This window comes from Leptidea sinapis, chromosome 2 (genome assembly GCF_905404315.1).
Source record: "Leptidea sinapis chromosome 2, ilLepSina1.1, whole genome shotgun sequence".
In the NCBI taxonomy this organism is placed as follows: domain Eukaryota; kingdom Metazoa; phylum Arthropoda; class Insecta; order Lepidoptera; family Pieridae; genus Leptidea; species Leptidea sinapis.
In genome coordinates, this window is record NC_066266.1 from 8,624,847 (window position 1) to 8,647,396 (window position 22,550).

The following is a 22,550-nucleotide window of genomic DNA, read 5'->3' on the forward strand; positions in this document are numbered from 1 at the left end:
AACCCCCAAAATATTTTGTTTTTTTTTTTGTTCTATTCTTGTGTAAAAATCCTAATGCGGTTCTCAGAGTACACCTACTAACCAAGTCTCAACATTATAGATCATATCGTTTCGGGAAAAAGTAGCTGTGACATACGGACGGACAGACAGACACGACGAGTCCATAAGGGTGCCGTTTTTTGCCATTTGGCTACGGAACCCTAAAAAGGAGCCCCGCTGAGTCAATTTTGATGTTCAATAAGTGATTCAAAATTCAATTTAGGATTAAAATTTGGATTGAGTCAAATTTCAAAAGCGCGTACACCTTCCTTAAAGGCCGGCAACGCTCTTGTCGTTCCTCTGGTGTTGCAAGAGAATGTGGGCGGCGGTGATCACTTAACACCAGGTGACCCGTACGCTCGTTTGTCCTCCTATTCCATTTTTCCATCCATTCCCATTCCATTCTTATTGTACACGGTAAAACTCAAATGAGTTTATGTATGTACAATAATTGTGTTACCTATAATATGTTATTTATTAATAAGAAATAAATAAATAAATAAATAAATTCCATTACCTTCCATTCCATAAAAAAAAATATCGTGTTAACAGGCACAGGTAATAATAGTCTGTTCAATGTTATGATGTCCTTTCGTTAAAGAAACAGTATAGGCTCTCATACAATATTTATTAAGTATCAATTTCCTGTATAAACTATAATTTGTTTGATTTTTAACTCTCTTTTTGTTCATTTAGAATGTTAAGTGTATTCATTCGTATCTTCGTCTCAGATTTTGAGTACGTTGTTTAGACGTGACAAAATTATCATTGAGGTGTAGTGATTAACCATGATTTGCGTATTGTAAAAAAAAACTTTGTTAAGGAAATAAATTTTTAGTGTCACACATTTAAATAGAACACTTTTTAAAGAATTAAAACGCGTGTGATTTGTATACGTGTTTTTACATTTTACTATTATTTTATTTAAAACGACATTTCGGGACATTTTCACAGCACAGGGACTGCGGATGACAGAGAATCTGGATAGTATTAATAATTTTCGTAGTTAGCATTATTAAGTTTAGCGCCATTTGTTGCCTCGGAGACAGATTAGTTTTGGCATTAATAATAATAATAATAAAAAAATATTTTTGGCGTTGTCACCGCGGTTAATGAAATTAAACGCTTAATTCATAAGATAATATTATGTTGAACTTAGTTGTGAAATGTCACTCCTACACTTTTAGTAATGTTTTGAAAGATAATAAAACAGTATGTTAATCGCTGACCTCTACATATGCCTCTTCTATATACCACTGGACTGGCAGCTGTCAAAGTGCTTTTGTGCTTGTTTGATATTCGCCATTTTGGCGCTGTTGGCCATGTAGCGAGAGTCTGCGGTACTTAAACTAGTGATGACAACCTCAGCAAACATATATTAACGGTGGGAATCTATTTTACAAAAAAAATGTGTACTTTATAACGTTGATTCTTGTAATATAAAAAAAACACGGAAAACGAACGAAATTAATTCAAAATGCAAAATACGAGAGTATTGTTACGTTCCTTCGCAGCTATTTTTACTATACGTCAAAATTAGTTCTCTGGACGCTCGCGAGTGGCGCTTCAAATAGGCACAAAAAATTTGCTGTCAAAGATATGGAACAGGCTGTCCGGTGGTATTTATACAGGTCAGTGATGTCAATACACACGAAAGTATAATTTAAGCAAAACCCGGCACTCCATTGCGTGTTAATGTTACAATTTACAAGCCCTTAGCATATGATAGAATAAACAACGTGACCGCAGCTGCCGAAACCTCACGCACCAAACTATTAGTATTAAAGTAACATAACTTTTCTTCTACTTTGGATACTACCTCAATGAATAAATATATGCAATATAGTCGTTCTCCTGAGTAACGGAGGTGTGTCTGTGAACAATTAATTGGATGCACTTGCATTTTTAGAAAGTTTGCAGTCGTGCGTTAGAATTAGTAGAAAGTGTACATTTAAAACTTTAGTTACGAGTTTGGACGTTATGTTAGTTACTGATGTTATGGTATTTTTTGCTTATATGCGTCATGTATTTACGTTTTTCTCTCCTTTCTGGGATTTATAATGTAAGTAAGTAAGTATATCTTTATTTGGAACAAACACTACAAATACACGTGAACATTTACAAAATATTATGAAAAAACTTAAAAACTATAAAAGAAATATTACTATAATATGCCTAATCTAATTAAAACTAACATACATTAAAAACTAAAGTAAGGCTTATTCTATATCAACATAATAAGGTGGTGTTTTCAGTGTTTTGTCTCAAAAAGGTTTGCTACTCAGCATATTAGTTGGGTATCACTGATAACACTGATTTTCAGTAGCTACCTTCAATAAGGCGGCCGTCGCGATTACAGCCACAAGTGCTTCCATTATTAAATACAATAATTATGTAATAAATAATAGATTGGTACTTAACCCCAATATATGTGACATCAAATAGAATTTTTATACCCGCAGGTACTATATTATCCATTCATTACGTTACAGCCTGTATAATATCTAGAATATTGAAACATACGTGCGAGAGACGTGATATTTAGACAGGCTTAATTCTAAAGCAGAACACTTAAAGGTGAATTTATACGAGGCTGCGTGTTGGCAAGTTGTGCGAGCACTCGGGGCAATATTTATTAGCTTTCGCGTGTATCTCTCCACGCGAGGATAACTCTGCTCTTGAAATTAATGTCCATTACATGGATCGATACATAAATTGCCGTTCATGCCAGTGCGTTGAAGAAAATAGTGCATGATTCTGGCAACACTTAGGTATTAAAGCGATGCCTGGAGCAATTGCGGTATTTAATGATATATTACTGTATAAATTTGTGATACAATTGAATTAAATTTGCAACCAAAATTTATGAACGATACGGACTCGAACCCGCGACCTCTCGGGTTCCGTCTGAGCGAGCTTCCAGCTGAGCCCTGAGCTTACCGTTCGAGTGACGTATGCTTCGTAAACCTTGGTATGCCTTGTTGAACTCTTAGGTTGTTCATAAATATTGGCTTCAAATTTAGTTAAATTAATCCCAGTAGTAAGGGATATCAGGGACACATCTAGGTGTGTCGGGTTGTTTCTCATGGAAACCATTTTTTATTGTGCTTAAGAACTGTTATACTTAATTAAGAAGTTATTTTGAATGAATACTAGATGCTCAATCTTAATTAGCAGTGTAGTCTTATGGGTGAATTTTTAAGCTATACTTTTTTTATGAAAAATATTCGAGTGAATTTTTAAGATGCGCTTGCACCAACAACACCCAACTTCAACACCCAGACGTAAGTTATTAATACTAACATAGTTTTAAGTACTACTCTACTAACAATATATGGATTTATAATGGTCTGAATTAAATGAATTTTATTTTATTAATATCATGCTTCATATCATATAATAATATTTTTATTGGTTGCGTAATAATACGTTCTTCATTACAATATTGTCGTTTCAACAATCGTGATAATAAATAAGTAAATAACCATCTACAGACCCGCAAGATGGCAATCGAATATAATAAATTTTACTATAAATTTTATGTACGATACAGTCGCCTATTTTTATACCCCAAAAAATGTAATTATTGTTTTTTTTTTATTACTTTAGATGGCAATATAATGTTGCTGGGTCAGCTAGTGTAATAATAATAATAAAAAACGGAAAGCTCTACTGGAACGTGCCAAGCTCTACTGGGACCGATCTATCATCACGGACAGAACCTATCATTGCTAATAAGCCTGATATTGGGTTGGTAGATCGGTTAGAGCGTTGGGCGTTTATTGTTAATATCACCGTTCCGTGTGATGATAACCTTGTGAAAGCTGAAATAGACAAATTGTCGAAGTACCTAGACTTAGCACACGAGGTTACAGACATGTGGGATGTTGATTCAACAATAATTGTCCCGGTAGTCGTTTCCGTATATGGTATTATAGCAAAGAGCCTCGACCATCATATCAAGAAGCTCTCGCTTAATATCTGGATAAAGGGTCAGTTACAGAAAGCAGCTGTTTTGGGAACGGCACGCATCGTGCGGAAGTTCCTCAGTCTGTCGCCCTAACCACCGGCGGAATTTTCGTGAACCAACGTCGGCGGGACTCTATTTTTTATATTTATATATGTAAAATTGTTTTTTTATAGATATGCTATATATATAAATGTTTAAAATAAGATGAAATTATAATAAAGAGAACAATTATAATATTATGCAGATTTTAAATGAGATCTTGCGTTCCAGTTCAAGTAATGTTCTTGTTGGCTCCGGGCGATGCATTAATAAGACGCGTACTTAACACCTTTCCGCGGGTCCAGTTATTACCAGGGGTTATGTCTTATCTTAATTCATTCTAGTGTAGTGCTGTTAGATTGCTACAGTTATCCGGCGAATAAGGCATTCTAATCAAAATTCAGAAGAGATAGTGGTTTGATATTTTACTCTTAATGATTATTTTCATTAGGGATAATAAGGGATTGTTTGTAGGATAATAAGGGATTGTTTGTAAGTATTTCTAGTAGGCTGCATAAGATACATAATAGCTTTGAGGGTAAATATATATATTTATATTATATATGTATACACTTTTATAATAAAGTCCCAGCCGCTGTTCAGGCATTATCTATAAATAAATTTAAATGTTTTATTAAAAAATGGCTCTGTCGTAGATCCTACTACTACCACAGCTGAATATCTAAGTAATACGACGGCCTGGGACAAGATTATGATTATTTTATAGCAATAGCAATGACAGTACAATATTGTATTTATTTTTATTAAGAAGAGCGCAAAAAAAGAATGCTGGAAGAGTTTTTTGCGCCGCTTCTGCTCTCTCAGAGCGCCATTTGTTTCCGAAGCGGTAGTAGTATCTAGTATATTAGAAATGACATCAAAAAGAATTCTAAAGGAATCAATTTTGAGAAAATAAATGCCTTTTTATTCAGAAGAGATAGTTGCTTGAAATTGTGTTCGTCTATGTTAAGCTGTTCAGTCGGTCCGCTACAGTTTATAAAAGTGAAACTTTTATTGCATCGACTCAAGTTGGAGGGAGTGGGACCAGTGGGAGGCTCCTTTGCACAGGATGCCGGCTAGTTTATGGGTACCACAACGGCGCCTCTTTCTGCCGTGAAGCAGTTTTGAGTGTTTCGGTCTGAAGGGCGCCGTAGCTCACTAGCTATAGATGTCAAGTCTTATTTGCCCAGTAATTTCACTAAATTACTGGGCAAATAAGACTTGACATCTCATGTCTCAAGGTGACGAGCGCAATTGAGTGTCACTCAGAATTTTCGGGTTTTTCAAGAATTCTGAGCGGCACTGTATTGTAATGGGCAAGGTGCATGAATAACCATCAGCTGAACGTCCTGCTCGTTTCGTCCCTTATTTTAATAAAAAAAAGTGTTCCCACCCATGTATCGCATCTCGCATTGTAGAAGGGGTAAAGTTATATCATTGTTGCGTGGCATATCGAAATTCAGAAGCGCTGTGCGAAGTATGCTAAGAAGCATAAGAATCCCTAAGTCGTATCGGTTCGGGATCGGTACCGGACCGAAACCGCAGCCGGTAATTGATTCCACCAAGTGGGTATAAGAGCCGGGGACATGCGCAGTTGTAGGTAAACGCCAGACGTGATCAACATGATGTTTCGTATTATGACGTAGGTAATCTTGATCACACCTTCTGACATATTGTTAATGACATTACTTATGACAGCTACGTCATACGCTCACGATACTTTTAGTGTGCGTGCGTTGCTGAACGTGTTGCTCTTTCGACGTGTTCACAGCTGTCACAGTCTACACCTAGACGTAACAATTGTCTTAGATTTCTTCATCTATTATCATATTACAACTAATATAAGTCCATTTAAAGTACTCCATTTATTATCTTAGTTTAAATCAATTCACCCAAAACTTCATTTAATCACTTCTTTCCGTTATATAATTTAAATAGGTTTAACTGGAAATTAAGGAACTTGATGTCTGTTTATTGTAAACTTAATGTATATAACCTAATCCTGAATCCTAAATAAAAAAAAATACCAGTGTCGTCTAGGGACGCCCGCAAGAAGCGAATCTTTAAGAACGGCAACATCACAATGGCGCCCTTTTTCGGTCGTAAAGCAGTAATGTGTAGCTTGTGAAATTACTGGGTAAATGAGACTTAACAGCTTATGTCTCAAGGTGACGAGCGCAGTTGTAGTGCCAATTTTTGGGGTTTTTCAAGAATACTGAGCGGCACAGCATTGTAATGGGCGTATCATATACCATCAGCTGAACGATCGACTCGTCTCGTCCCTTATTTGTCATAAAAAACGAATGAACGATGATTATTTTTACAGTACCTACTTATCTAATCACGACGTTAATATAAAAAATCGAAGATAAGAAAATTTAATCCACTTTTATATCATGTTACGGTCCTGAGTCTGACGTTTTCGTGTAACGCTAGAAAATCTGACGCTAAGCTAAGCGAGTAGACATCCCGCGATTATTTTTATACACTTTTATACACTATGATTATAATATGTCTGTCTCCCAGATGTTCTCAGATAATATGCAGGTCAGCCTATGAAACTCTCTAAGAAAAAAGTGAATTCACTCGATTGTATGAAACGTGCAGTCATTAGTAGATTGACAGATCACTGACGGTTATAATCTTGTAAAAAACGAAGATAGCCGAAATTGACTACGTTTTAAGCAACTTTTCGCTTTCAAACTGAGCCGGGTTATACATCTCCTTCTGTTTCAAACTTATGTCAAATCACTGCTCGTTTCATACTAAATTTAAATTTTTACTCAGGCAGACTCTTATTACGTAGTATTTACATCCTCTTTGATCCAAGTAACCCATCTTATAGTTCATGCTTCTTTGACTTTATAATATGAACACTGAATAACTGTCTTTAATTTTAAGATCCCTATTGTTTTGTTGTTGAAGTACGTCGCGTCAGTGTAGGTAGATGAAATGCGCCAACGAAATTCGACCCGAGGTCAACGCACCCGATTACTCATTCACAATAATAATAACTTTTTAACTTGAATGAAAGTATTGATTTCGCGGTATTTGACCAGGGGTCTCCCCCAGCGGAAGTGGGCGCCTCCTGCCGCGGGTAATGACCACGATCGACCAGTCTGTCAGGTGTAGGGACACCCTTTTGTCTGGATATTGGATTGACGACATATTTACTAGGGATTGGGTTTCAGTAAAATGATATAGGAAATATTAGATGGAAGCCGTTAGGTTGGTCGTTATTGCTTTAAGTTCGATAGAGTGTAAAAAATTCATAATATAAATAATGACGGGGTGTTATATATTACGTGAATTTTTATTTTTCCGATGTTTCGATGTAGGTTTTTTAGCAGCTTGTCATCTGAACGAATATTCATAATTGTTCATTTATTCGCCATTAAATAGCCACCCTATTTACAAGATCTTACAATTATTGCTTAGAGTATTTTTTCAAATCCAATCAAATCAAAATCACTTTATTCATGTAGGTCACGGAAATGACACTTATGAATATCAAAAAAAAAAAATTGAATCTACTGCTACTTCGTAAAGGGTTGAGCTAATGAGAAGAAGTAGCAAGAAACTCATTGTCACACGTTTAAAGTTATCATGATTCAGATTTTAATAGTTGTACAAATCATTTCCTATTTAGGTATTACCAATATAATCTAAGCCAAGACATGCATAGCCTAAATCTGAATTATTTAAAAGATTGGCTCCCATTCACAGTTATGCGTTACATAGACGCTTCAGGGTGGAGTTTTAAAATAATTTTTCCGTCAATTTTCAGAGTCCCGAATGCCCCGAAGAGCTGCATCGCGGAGATCTTCAACGCGGACGGAACCGACGGTGGCAGCCCTGTCAAGAATGGGACCCCACGCTCGCGCACCGTGAGGGATACTCCTACGCGTCCCAGGGACACACACTCCAGACTGTTTGGTGGACAGGTGAGTTTTTTATGGCCAACATAGTAGGCCAGTCATTATAGGTTGTATCTGCGGGAAAATTCCAATTGAACTGGATTTTTGTATACACCTAAAAGTTTAATGGTCACGAAAATCAATTTATCGCATAAATCTCGCGACCTATTCCTCGGAGGTCAATAGAGGTCATTATAAAAATGGGCAGATTGGGGTGTAAAATTGTAAATGTCTTAAATGACTGGACTATAGGTAAATAGTAATAGCCTAATAACTATCAGTAGACTCCTGATATATAAATATTCGTAATTCAAATAATTCTGACAACTGAAAGCCAGGTCCATACCGACATAACGTAATTGGTTTGGAGCTAATCACAGCATACCGTAATCAATCGTGTGTGGAAAACACCTGTGGATATATTTTTTATATATAAATATATAACTATACATACATATACTATACATGCATACAGGGTTATAAGTACTGACCCGGCAAACGTCGTTTTTGCCATATAAAGTAAGTTCCCTGCGCCCACTCATTGTATTAATTTGTCAATTTCTGAATTATTTTTATTGCAAATAAATAAGTATTATATTTAAACCTTCTCCGAAACGCGCTGCATCTTATGGTATAAGTATTATTTCGATCGGTTCAGTAGTTTTTGCAGTATAACCGAAGAAAACCGGCTCTACATTTATTAGTATAGATCATTTGATAATCAATGCTTTAGCAATGACTGCATCAGACACCATACAGATTCTCATCTAAACATTAATCCAGTCTTAGATTGAAAGCATTGCCTATTTATCTAATGAAGTAAGTTAGTACTTTACCCTTAGAGCCCTACCTCACCGAGATGCCATGGCGACGTCGCCGGTTATGAAGGCATGGCTACCGTCAGTTGCCAAATAGAACAGCCAGTGGCTACCCTCTGTATTGTATTGTGTATCAAAAATCAATCTTTCCACAAACACGCATGCCTTCCCGTCTACGTCTGTCTTGGCGTCTGGTTAGACAATTAGTGAGTGAGGCGCTACTTGCATTACATTTACTGACGACGTCGCCAGCTCAAAAAGTCTTCAAATCCACACAGCGCGCTGACGGTCATTGCTACGCTTCTAGATTGGCGACGTTGCGAAACCGTCACCAAGTGAGTTAAACGTGAGTCCTTGATTTTAATATGAATTGTTTAGATACGCAGCCGGAGACGTCGCCATGGCGTCTCGGTCAGGTAGGGCTCTTAAGTTAGAGAGAGCGGTGAGGGTGTAATGTTTGGTGATGCGTTTCTACAAAAGTTATTATCCTAATAGATGTCTATTTATCTATAAACCTAGTAAAGTTTTAAGAAGACAACACGCGGTCGTATTTCAGAGTGGCAATGCGTCCGTGACACCGATGATAACGGACACCATCCGTAGCCAGATCCAGTTTGGAGACGCGACGAAGAACGGAAGCCCGGCACACTCCCCCAAGATGAACGGCAGCGCGGCTTCGACACCCAGCAGAGGTGAGACGGAGGCAGCCGACAACTGTGAGTCGATTTCGTTGTAGGCACGCCTGCACAAAACGATCGCACTCACTTCCAACCGGGACTATCGTCTGCTCCTCATTAGAAAAAAGACTGCAAAATACTAAACTAAATTCAAATATCTCAACCAAGCGACACAGCATACTCCGGGTAAAGAACTTTGCCTCATGCCGGGGTATTTCGTTAGGGGCCATCATAAGTTACGTTACACTTTTAAGGGGGCTAACCCAATGTGTCATTGTATAACAAGAGATAGAGGGTATGAAAAAACATTCAAACTCAAAAGTTATATGTATAGTAAAATTTGAAGAAATATTACTAACTCGGATCTTTTTTTATAATTCTTATATTATGAGGTAAAGTATTAACGTAGTCGTCTAGGCAATTTTGAGAGTACGGACTTGATACTTTCTGGTTGCGCGTAGATATTGATACCCAAACTCCTATGAAATACCTCGGCCTGAGTAGAATGAGCGCAAGAAATTCAGGGGAACTCAGTGGGACCAAAATCAAAAAAATTATAATTTTGGATGGTCACCAATTTCAAGAATCCTTGAAATTTTTTTTTTCAATCCCATTTTAGGATCATTGATTATTCAGTACTTAATTACACCTAAGAGTATCCACCAAATTGTTCGATTAGCATGAATAATGTTCTAGTAAAAAATACGCTTTCAAAATAAGCAGTATTGAGGAGCAGTCGAGCATTCCGTGTAATCTCCATCAGATTAAAATTATTAAATCTTTTCATAATTGACCAAGTCACAGCTATAGCTCTGGGATAGGTTAAGGTCTAATATAATAATACATTAAAACCATGTAAGTGTGTGAAAGAAGCAAAGTCTGTCGAAATTTCTCGAGGGAAATTATGTAATCGTTTCAAATCATCTACTTTATTCTGGGCATTTTCGTTGAAGACGGTAATAAACGTTTTAACCCATGGTAATAATATAACACTGGCGTTTGGTTTGAAAAATAGCTACTTACACTCCACGAATTCGTTTCTACTTTCGTTTGCGTTTCAACACAGAGAACATAATATTATAAATGATGTTGCGACTTCTCTATCAGATAGCGTTGCGTGATAACCGCACATAACACACTGTTATATGCGCACGCTTCGGAGATCAGTTAACAATAATTGATTACTTGCCTCTTTTGAATATTCAATTATTTAACAAGACAGTGATTGATATTACCATCGTTTAACATATTAACAAATCTAATATCATTGCTGATATGAATCTAATTTAATTTGTGTTTAACAAAAGTCTATCTTCGGATGAAAACCGTTTTTTCTGAATGATCAGTATCGTACTCTCCACCGAAGAGGAATCCGGTAACAGGCGACGGAATACCAGTACTGCCTCAGCGACGCAGGCATCCAGCAGCTATGATGCGAGGTGCTGACATGGACATTGAAAGACTAGACTTAATCCCTCAACCCACTCATCGATACGTTGCCAGAGAATGGCCACCTAAACCAGCAGACTATTACGTCGAATCAACCACCAAACCTCGCTTGAGCTTCAAGCACACCCCGTATACTTTACTCGGTCTGAAGACTGATGATCCTGAGATTCAACATCCCGTTATTGACCCAGATTCACTCTCACCGCAGTTGGTTCTAGATAGACATTGGCCACCATTTCCCGCCCAGCATTACCTTGAGCCGAAAGACCATCACATACCCCATCATCCACTACCCCCATATGCGTTTGTTGGCATGACGTCAGCTTTGGGCGAAAGACCTAAACCAGACTATAAATATAATCCAATCCCATCATTGGACGGACCCATAGATCCTTTTATCATCGCCAATACAGATCCTTCGCCGACACTTTTCAAATATGAAAGAGATGGTCCTATACCTGATTTTACACCGCTTCAGACCTCGTGCGCTCCTGGTCCAAGTACACTGACTGGTTTCCCTCCGATATTCCACAAACACGTTCCAGGATACCTTTTTGACAGAGACCGGCATGCCGAAGACTTCCGGATTAAGACGTACTATATAGATTACGTACGGCAAAGAGAAATCGGTGGGTGTTTAATTATGACTGAAGGAGCACTTGTAAAAACATACACGTTCGTTTATTTTCTGCACTCTTGAATTAACTATTATTTTGCTAACCTTCAAGTTCATAAATTAAGCACCCAAGCTATTTTTGCTTTTCCAACGGGCTTAAATTGAACGAGCAAGATTTGGCTGAGAAATGTTTTTTCACGAACCTTCGCCATGTCTATTTTGGGTCATTATTCTGTATCTATTTTATGAGTAATCGGCTTTATGAGTGAATTTTTTACTTAAACCAATCTTGCTCCATTGCCCGAGTGTAGTTTATGTAATTTTCGGCGTTTATATATTGTATTAGTAGCTTTGTCGTTGTTTTTAATTGTAGGTCTGTATTTTGTGTAGTGACTATAAAATTGTCAAACACTCGTTGCCTGTGGTGTCTTAGGACAGACGTAATTGCAATAGGAAAAGTGTGCCCGTATCGATAATCAATAAGTGACTCCACACGTTCGTCCCTAGTGCTGCCACGTCACCGCGGGCACAGAGTTTTTGAAATTACTATACTTACCAACTGCTAATAGGTGCGTCAATTTTAATACACCTGATAAATAGGGTTTAAATAGAATATCTATTGAATGAATAATTAAATATTTAAGTCAAATAAATCTTTATATATGAATCTAGGATAGCGTTCTATATTAGCTAACGATGTAGCTATTCCTGACACATGCGTTTAAATATTTAAATACTTTGCGGAAATCACATAATTATCCAAATGTTTTAAGTTTTATTAAGTGTTAATCCCGCCAATATTTGTCTTTAAACAATTCGACACGTGTTTCGCCTCTACACGAGGCACTCGCCAAACTCTGGCACGAGACTGCTAGATAGTCTCCGGAATATTGGCGCAATTAACACTAAAAAAACTTAAAACATTTGGACAAGGAGATTTATTCTATCTGTTAAATACCTTTAGCACTTGGGTGTATAGTATATTTGTATGCACGGATATTCTTATCCATTCTTATGAGAAGGATATTGTAGATTAACTTACAATAGCTGGTAGTACTTCCATTTCTAGTCTTTGTTCATTTATGTTATATTTTCATTCATGTATGTACTTATGTGTTGTGTAAGTGCGGTATCATCCTTAGATAGACTTTACTTAGGTACCTATTTTTGCATGATTTATGGACTATTTAGCTTAAATATTTTTAAATAGTTTTAAACTTCATCTTACCTAGTATCTTTCACTTCTTCAGATCTATTTAGAGATATAAGCAGTTCTTCTATTTTTTGAAAAATAGTTGTGTGTATTATTATATCAATGTTAGATTATAATTAGGCATATCATTTCCGAGAACAAACTTGATTCAATGTTGCTCTAAAGTAAATTTATCTTTGGTTTTTAATCTTTCACTTCTTCAGATCTATTTAGCGATATTAAGTACTTCTTCTATTTTTGAAAAGTAGTTATGTGTGTATACTTCTATGAATGTTAGATTATAATTAGGTATATCATTTCGGAGTACTAAGGTAAAATTATCTTTTGTTTTTAAGTGTCCTTTTAATGTTCACACTTTTTAATCGTCTACAACATCACAACGTGACAAACGTCTTTACAACATCACTCGTTCTCACTTTGTAAAATTCATGGTATTTTTCAGTTGTCAATGTCAATTTTTATAATAATTTCGTATGTGAGGATAAAGAAATGTATTAATAGGCTATAGATAATTAAACTAGTAGTCGGCTGTAAAAATATATTTGATAACGAAGCGTGATGAAGATTCATATTTTGTTTCTCCTTACCTAATTTACTTCTACAAACGTCTTTCCAACGTCAGCCGTTCTCACTTTGTAGCAAACGTGATATTTGTCACTTGTCAATGTCACTTTTTATAATGATTTGGAATCTGAAGGTAAATAAATGTATTAAGCAATAGATACCTCCGTCAACTAGTAGTCGGCATTAAATAAATATAGCGTGAGTAAGATTCATATTTTCTTTCTCATTTTACATCTACAAACTTTTTTACAACGTCACCCTTTCTCACTTTGTAACATTCGTGACATTTTTCACCTGTCAATGTCAATTTGTATAATAATTTAGCTTCAAAAGGTAAAGAAATGTATTGATAGACTATAGATACTTCATCCAACTAGTAGTGGACATTAAAAAAAATGGAAATATAGCGTGAATAAGATCCATGATATTTTCTTTCTCATTTTAAATCTAAAAACGTCTGTACAACGTCACCCGTTCGCACTTTATAACATTCGTGATATTTTTCACCTGTCAATGTCAATTTTTATAATGACTTTGCTTTCAGAGGGCAACCCGATCACCGGCGACGGCTACAAATCTCTCAACGGTCAAATCAACACTGTGACGTCAATCAATGGAAATAACAGCATTCTTCATAACCGCGTACCCCCCGGTGGATATTCGTCGGGACTCTGGTAGACACAAAAAACATAAAAAAATCGGCGTATACTCGGCCAAACGACATCCTCTTTCCGAATATTTGACCATGTTGTTGAAAAAATTACGATTTCCAAAATTAATTATTGATAATAGATTGGCGCTTTATACCGAGATAACTGACAGGTTGTATCAATGTTTAGACATTATCTATATCATATATTTTGTCCCAGTTCATACTTTTTATTTCATTTGACTCTATGGTTTCAATAACTTACATAATATAAGCCAATTTACATCGCCACGCCAATCTATTATCAATAAACTGTAAAGTATAAGTAACAATTATTTAACTCGTAAGTGCAAACAAGTATGCATTTAATACACTAAAATTTGTCAAATACTTTTAATTATCTAATACTTTGGATTTGAGTAGGTAACTAGCACCGACTTAAACACGTCCAAATTTTTTAAATGAAGGTATATGTTGTTCACAAAATCCTTAGCCTATCCCAGTAACATTAGTTGATAGATATTTTTGTAATAGTAATTACTTTTCGGATAGTTATAGCTTGCACGGCGTAGGGGATTCAGAGGAATACAAGATGACTTTGTTCGGACGTGTTTCTATGAATTCGATATAATATATTCTATCTTAAGAAATTGATAATGTGAAACATAAGCATCAGAAAGCAATTGATATTGTATTAGGAGTTGGGATACATCAGCAATATACCAAAACGAATACGTAGTGCCTTGGTTGGAGTTGATCGGGAATTCTCTAAGAATCGTTGATACGTTCGAGACTTATGTCAATATAGTCTCTGATTCATAATTAGGTGCAAGCCAGAAATATTTAGGTATGCAGTGAGATTGCAGGCATGGTAAATCGTTTATTTCAATAGACTAAAATGAAATATTTGTAATATAATTTTTCAATTCATTGTATTGAAACTTTTTTTAATAAAATTAAATATGTATATTAAATATAGCATACTTCTGCGCGTATAAGTATCACATGTGAAGGAGCTAAGAAAAAAACGTTTTTAAATTCAATTTAGAACATGCTAAGTAAAGCCACACTCACACTTTACTGACATATTTTCTTTGTTTGGACAACTAATTATGAATTAAACTATATGTTTAATGTATATGGACAGGAATCGATAGTGATTATATTATCTATATTCCACAGTATAGAAATAATAATCATACGGCACTTTAGTTAATATTTTTAAATTATCGTAAATTATTTACCAACGCAGTAACTATTAATGTCGTTTGTTGGATTTTCATTATCATATTAGAGGATTTTATTGATATTGCATTTATTTTGTCTGTTTATTCGTTTTTAGTTTATTTTCTACACATTTAGTATTATTGTTTGGATTGTGGTCGATTATCTGTTAACAGGACTGATCACTGTTTTAGAATCTTGAGTGTAATTGATGGATTTTGACGTGTGTGTCAAAGGTTTTCTGAATCAGATGTTTCCAACGTTTTATGGTTGATGAGTAAATATCCCCTTTTTGAATAAATTTTCATCAAATATTTACGTAGTTTAGAATAGCATATCAATAATGTAATAATTAACTTTGCTGACGCATTGGCCTAATGTTAACTTGTTAATAGATAATAACCATTACTTCAAATAAAGTTTCTTATAATAATAATTGTGTTTTCTTTTCTTCCGTCGGCATATATGTATTTGATTTCTTACGAGATGAGCAGGACCTTCAGCTGATGGTAATTGATACGCCCTGTCCATTACAATGTAGTGCCGCTCAGGATTCTTGAAATATCCAAAAATTCTGAGCAGCACTACAACTGCGCTCGTCATCTTGAGACATAAGATGTAAAGTCTCATTTGCCCAGTAATTTCACTAGCTACGGCGCCATTCAGACCGAAACACAGTAATGCTTACACATTACTGTGTTGTGCTTTACGGCAGTTAATCTTACCAGGTCGTAAGTGATTACCATCAGCCATTTTTTCTTGAAACTCAAGAGCGTTGCTGGCATTTAAAAGAATTCGCGCTTTTAAACAAGACCTTATACTATCGACGTACCTTCCTTTAAGGCCGGCAACGCTCCTGTGATTCCTCTGGTATTGCAAGAGATTGTGGGCGGCGGTGATCACTTAACAACAGGTGACCCGTACGCTCGTTTGTCCTCCTATTCTATAAAAAGCGTATGTACGACAAAGAGGATGTAAATACTAAGTAATAAGAGGCGGTACTCTCTAAGTAATCATTTTAATTTAATTGAAATTTAGTATAGTATGAAACGTACAGTGATTTGACATAAGTTTAAAATAGTAAGTACAATATTAAATACCGCAGAAAGAAGCTCATTCCACAGCTTTATAAGAAAGTTCCTTGAAAATACACATCCAGATGGTGGGGATGATATTCTAATTTGTGGCATGCGAAGTTGGAATTAAGCTTAAACACTGAATGCTTGTGTTACTTATTGGTTTTTATGAAACTAAGGGTATGTTCCGATATGCACTGCGAGCACTGCACAGTGCTATCACTGTAGAAAAATTCGTTCCGTTATGGACTGCCAGTATACTGCCGCAGTACCCTAGGAAAATATATGACGTCATAAATCGCCGCCATATTCTACTGTGAGCTCTGGCGATTTCGAGGAAAGGTACTCGCAGTACTTTGATCACGTGATCAGTCAAAACCACTCGAGTGCCTTATGTTTTATAAACAATACCTATCGTTCAATCCCAAATATTTTTAATTTGACAGTACTCCAACAACAGTTTTATTTAATGAACTAGAAAACTTTAATACACTCATTAGAATGCTGCGTCAAAAAATGCGGCTGACAGTATACGGGATTGCGTTCCGTTTTAAATAGTAACCAGTATAACTGGCTATAAAGGAACGGCTTCACAGTATACTAAATTGACGTCATACTGTACAGTGGTCGCAGAGCATATCGGAACATACCCTAAATTCTGTGGGTCAATCGACCGTGAGCTATCTCGACATTTATGTATATCATATGGCGTACGATAAATTTGTGTCTTTCAACTTGTCAAAGTTATAACACTTGCAGAAGAGTGTATAGAGGAAATTGAGAATAACCGGGCTTTATTACGTGCGGTTAATGTTAATATGATTGAGTGCGACTGTTGACATACCTACAATACGTAATCATGCTCAAAATAACTGCCACAACTTGCATCGGCATACTTAAAGTGATATATCGAGCGACCTTCAGTTCTGTGGTCACTTGGAAGAGTAGGTTAAACTGGCCTCTAAAAAGCTTGGTGTACTCAGAAAGGCGTGATAGTACTTTAAGCGACCGCTCGCAACTATATAAGGAACAAATTCGACATCACATGGAGTAGTACTGTTCTCAACACTGAGCGGGCGCTCCCCACTACAAGTTTCTTCCATTTGAGTGCATACAACGAAGAGATTCTTTGCCACTGTGTAGATATGAGGGTTCTCTCTGTATCTTCTACGGAATAAATCACAGTTAGTGCATAGAGTTATTCGGGTTAATACTAGCTAATTCCCCCACCGGACATTATGTTTCGACATTCAACCAGCATCATGTTGACGTCTGCCATTCTACAACCGTGTATTTTGCGAGATAATTCTTGCCTCACACAGCAATAATAATAATATCATAAGCATTTATTCACCAAATTCACCGATATAGCCCAAATGATTAACATATTATACTATCTCTGTAATATATTATACTAAATATCTATCAGTATTCGTATGTCTGTTAACAAAGGCCTGGTCCAACTTCTTCCACTCTTTTCTATCTAGCTGACCTAGAACATATCGTTAAGTTCGTCAGACCATCTCCTGTATGTCTTCCCCGTTATCTTTTAAGGTGGGATACCAGTCTGTGATGTATTTACTCCATGTGTACCCTGAAGAGTGTGCCGTCTCCAGCGCCATTTTAAGTTTTTAGCAGTGACATTAGTGTTGGCGTACCAGAATATTGACTTTGTTTCTGGTTTGAGGCCACTAGCGCCATCTATGGATTGCCGTTTTAACCAACCAGGAGCGAGGATATTCAATTAGTCTACGCCGGAATAGCAAGGTTTTCACTCGACCAACTGTTTGTTGTTTATATTCACGAAGTAACTTACATTAGTTAAATATTTGTTTTCTCTCTTATATTATTATGTACTAGCTGACCCGCCAGACGTTGATCTGTCAATATAAAAAAAAAAATTTACCTAGCTACCTAGTATTCGGGAATAATGTAGTCTAAAGTAGTAGTCTAACAATTTTATAATATGTACTAATACACTAATAAGGATTAAAATCATCTTTGTGTAAACAGCTTTTACATTACCGCTATATGATTGCTTATTTTTAAAGTATTAAAATGGATATAGTATGTTATCCTTTAGAGATAGACATATATGTCACCGGATATTTTTTTGTGGAACTAAAACATATTACACATATCCACCATACTTTATTTTATTATATCTCAAAGCGTTTTCGTTGAATTCTCCCAGACTATAATTTTTTTCCGACGCATGACAATCGGTGCTATAGTTTTTGAGTTTATCGCGAACAGACAGACGCAGCGGAGGACTTTGTTTAATAATATGTACTGATATTTAATTAATATACAGTACAAACCTCTCCAATTATTATCGAACTACTATACAAATATTCGTTTTACGACTGACGCCAAATCTACGTTTTTTAACATTTTTGTCTGTCGGTATGTTCTTCTATTACTCAGAAACATCTTGAATAATTTTGATGAAAATTGGTGTGTAATAATAACAAGTGATTGCCCAATAGATAGATTAAATGTTACGCCTAGTTTCTGCCCGCGGCGTCGTCCTTATTAAATTGGTATCGCGCATCCTCGAGAACTCATTTTTTTTTAATAAAAGTACCCTATGTTTTTTCCTGTACTTTCCCAGGGTATAAATAACATTTCATGATTAACATGATTTACTGACATACTTGAGGCGTTAAATATTTCGTAATAAAATCACATATTATCAATGAATATTGTTAATTCTGTTTTAGTACTATCTTTTGGTAAGCTTACAACCAGGCTAGGCTTAACAACTTTAATAATTGTTTTAACTAATTTATGTAGGTATACAATAACATTGTATTAAAGTGAAATTATCGAGTTATTTTACCTGCCATTCTTAATGCCTTTGACTAAGTTTTAGGTTAGACAACACATGTTTAGAATCACTGGCTTTTTAGAAAAAAAGAGTTCTTAAAAAAACTGAGTGAAACTTTTATTACATCGTCTCAAACTTTTTCGTCTGTGTATTGCATGTCGCGTGACGGTCGAGCGGCGCCTATAGTTAGCAGCAGCTGACCGTGTAGTGTATAGACTATTACTATGACTACTCATTTAGTTGGAGACATAGTCTACTTTTATTATTTCCAATTATCAGTCCACTTTTCCAAGTATAAAATTACGATTGATACTGTTTACCGTGGTTTCATAACACCACACAATACTTTTTTTTTTCTTTGGCGTAAAAAAGAAAAATGCTTAAAAAAATTATTCCTCGTGCTATTTTTAATTTTACGTTTGTAGAGAAAATATTGTAATAATGAAGGTATGAAATACAACCACTGAAAATATTACTGTACCGCATAATTTTGTTACATATAGTATCTACGTGAAATTTATACACATTTTATTAAGTGAACAAATCTTTTAACTATATTTACAATACTACGACTACATAAAATTAAAACTATCATTACGTGGAAGCGTACCAAGAATACTGGCAGCATTACCGCGTTGGATAGCAAGGCGGTAATGCAAGATCCGTTGACCGAAATAGCTGCCAGCACTTGGGTTTCCAGTAGCCTTATTGAGACGCGAAAATAGTATTTTGAACATTCTCCGCGCCTCTGGGCCCCACGGGCCAAGTGTCTCGACACCAAACGGCACAAAGATGTATGACTCACTGAGACCGACATATTTGCGACGCTTGCTGTGTAATTAAATAACATTAAATTATTTTTTTGAAATTAAATTAAAAAATGTAAATTGAAACTTATTTAATTCTCGTCCATTGGTTTTGGTTCAGTAGACATATGAGTTACAAGAGGCTGGTAGCTGAAGTATGATACAAATGGTCTAGTTGACCAGCTATAACGTCAGGGTGTCGAATTTGCGTGACGGTGTGCGCGCGCAGCGTATAATAACACTCAGATATTTTTTCCCTAACGTGCCAAAAGAAATATTGATGCGCCGCAACTATTATTTTCAATGATATTCTATACATATGGACATATCATTCGCAGTCTGACAGTGGAACGGCAAAAGTGTGCTTAAAGACTAACCCCCTTATTCATAATAGTCTGCTAACTTAAAGCATTGCTAATTCTCACTCTGTCTTCTTCTATTGATCTAAGTCAGAATGAGAAATAACACTCCTTAGCGGCTGTTCAAATTTAGCGGACCATTATAAATAAGGGGGTAGTCTGCCCCAATTAACCATGTTTTTTATGTATTTTAAAAATTCGAAACCTGCTAGTGACATGTAATGAAAAAGGCTATAAAGTGGTGTTTCCCTGGGTACCAGCTCACTCTGGCATTTTTGGAAACGAACGATCTGACCAGCTTGCCAACGAAGCTATTTCATGCGGAGATATGGCAGATTATTATAACAATGCCCATGATATGTGTACATTAAAAATATTCCCTTCAGGAATCTGTTCAACTGGCGAAATTTGGAATTGTGAATAGTGTGTGTATAATCTGTGTGAATGTGGTGAGTTGGGTGACTTGAACCATATATTTTTATCATGCCCAAAATATAACCGGGAATCGTTATACCCGGGTCTTATTCAGTGTCATATCCCACTTCCTACTTCTGTTGACATCCTCTTATCCTCTGATAAACCTTGTGTATATAAACTTCTTTCCTCATTTATCCTATTAAATGATATTAAACTGTAAATAAGTAGTATAAGTAATAAGTATTCCATTATATATTATTTTCTATCCTTTCCTGATCCTATCAAAAATTTCGTTAGTTATTTTCTATTTTTTTCTAAGTAAATAAGTTTCCTCCGTTTTAAAAAGAAATAAAGGAAAACTTGACAATGGCTCAAACGCTTAACGCGCAGAGCCAATAAACCACGAAGAAGAAGAATAAGGGGGAATGTAAGAACACTTTTCTTAGTCGTGTGTCAACTGTGTGTTCTTCCATGTTCTATGTTACTAGAATTAGATTGTATAAAAATACGCAATTATTTTTATACTTTTTAGTGTATATTATATCTATTGGTTTGGAATAGTGTTTTTGAAGTTGGTTGTTTTTTGTTAAAAATTTTTTAAAGGCCTAATGAACAATGATTAGCAATACTGTGTTTCGTGTAATCTGAACGGCCTACAAGAACGTGAACGCTTACATACTAGTGCGATTTACACGTTATCACGGAAGTATCGTTACCTAGTGATAATTGATACTTATTTACATCGCAAATATGAAAAAGCTAATATTTTTCAGCTTTACCGTACACGAGATAATGAAAGAAAATTGGCGCCAGTTGGTAGCAAGAGAGAGATGTGAAGAAATTTACAAACTAAAAAAGGATATTTATATATCACCACTAAAGGATTTAAGTTTTATGGATTTAACTACATTTAAATTTGACAAAAGCTGTCATACAAACAAATGTTGATGTCCGCTTACACTACATAATATACCAAAAACCCTGGAAAAGATATCCAAGTGTAAAAGACAAATTTAATTTAATTCTAGGAACCAGTTGAACTAATTATTTTATGTAAATAAAAATATTAAATTTGAGTAATAGTTTTTATTTATTAAATCCAAATACCTTTAGAACGTAAAGAAGTAACAAATATAAACACAAGCCTATAAATAAATATACAAACTTCCCTCATTATAATATGAGTGTTATTTTTGATTAAAAACGTAAAAAACCTCCGACTGAACAGATCTTGATCGGAAAATGGGACAGACTGACGAACGTAAAACTTATAGCAACTCACTTATTCGTCTGTATTTAAAAATAAAAAAACCTAACTGCTACTCCACTGATTCAAATAGGATTCTAAATTCAAAATGCGCAGCTGAAACTGAAATAGTGTTTACATTGCTGCCTATTGACCAATAATATTTTAAACAACTGGAGAAAACGCAGAAATGTATAGACATAGCAGTCGAAGGTTATTATGGTGTCATTTGTGGCATTTGCCATATTTCGGCTTTGATTTTGTACGAGGTGCATTGTCTATATGTATAGAACGTCATTGATTATTTTAAATGTTATTTGGTTGTGGCTAATTTATGGTCGACGATTCCTGTAGACAAAGAGTTACCATAGACAACCGGCGCATTGTCATCTGTGACGTTAACATAATGACAGTTGTCTATTTCACCACTAACATAACAAAAAATTGTCACTGAGCATTATAGTTCTCATGCAAATCGTCACATACGCATATATAATCATATTATATTTAATCAAGTCCTTCAGAAGACTTAATCACTGGTCAAATATATAATTAAGAAGTTCTCAGTGTAACGCATCGCAAAAACTCTTTTTCTACGCACCTCCAAGGAAGTCGGACGCACATTACCACCGGGAGTTCCT

General features: G+C 35.6%; 1 protein-coding gene across 1 annotated transcript in view; it reads left to right on the forward strand.

The window, feature by feature from the left end:
• The window catches only part of LOC126976660 (microtubule-associated protein Jupiter), an 82,949-nt gene extending 67,338 nt beyond the window's left edge, over positions 1-15,611 (forward strand). Inside the window, exons 2-4 of the mRNA XM_050825149.1 lie at positions 7,836-7,992; positions 9,340-9,475; positions 13,847-15,611. Of these exons, the coding sequence (XP_050681106.1) occupies positions 7,836-7,992; positions 9,340-9,475; positions 13,847-13,980 (427 nt within the window). The 3' untranslated portion in view covers positions 13,981-15,611. The remainder of the gene's footprint in view (positions 1-7,835; positions 7,993-9,339; positions 9,476-13,846) is intronic.
• Positions 15,612-22,550: the final 6,939 nt, after the last annotated feature.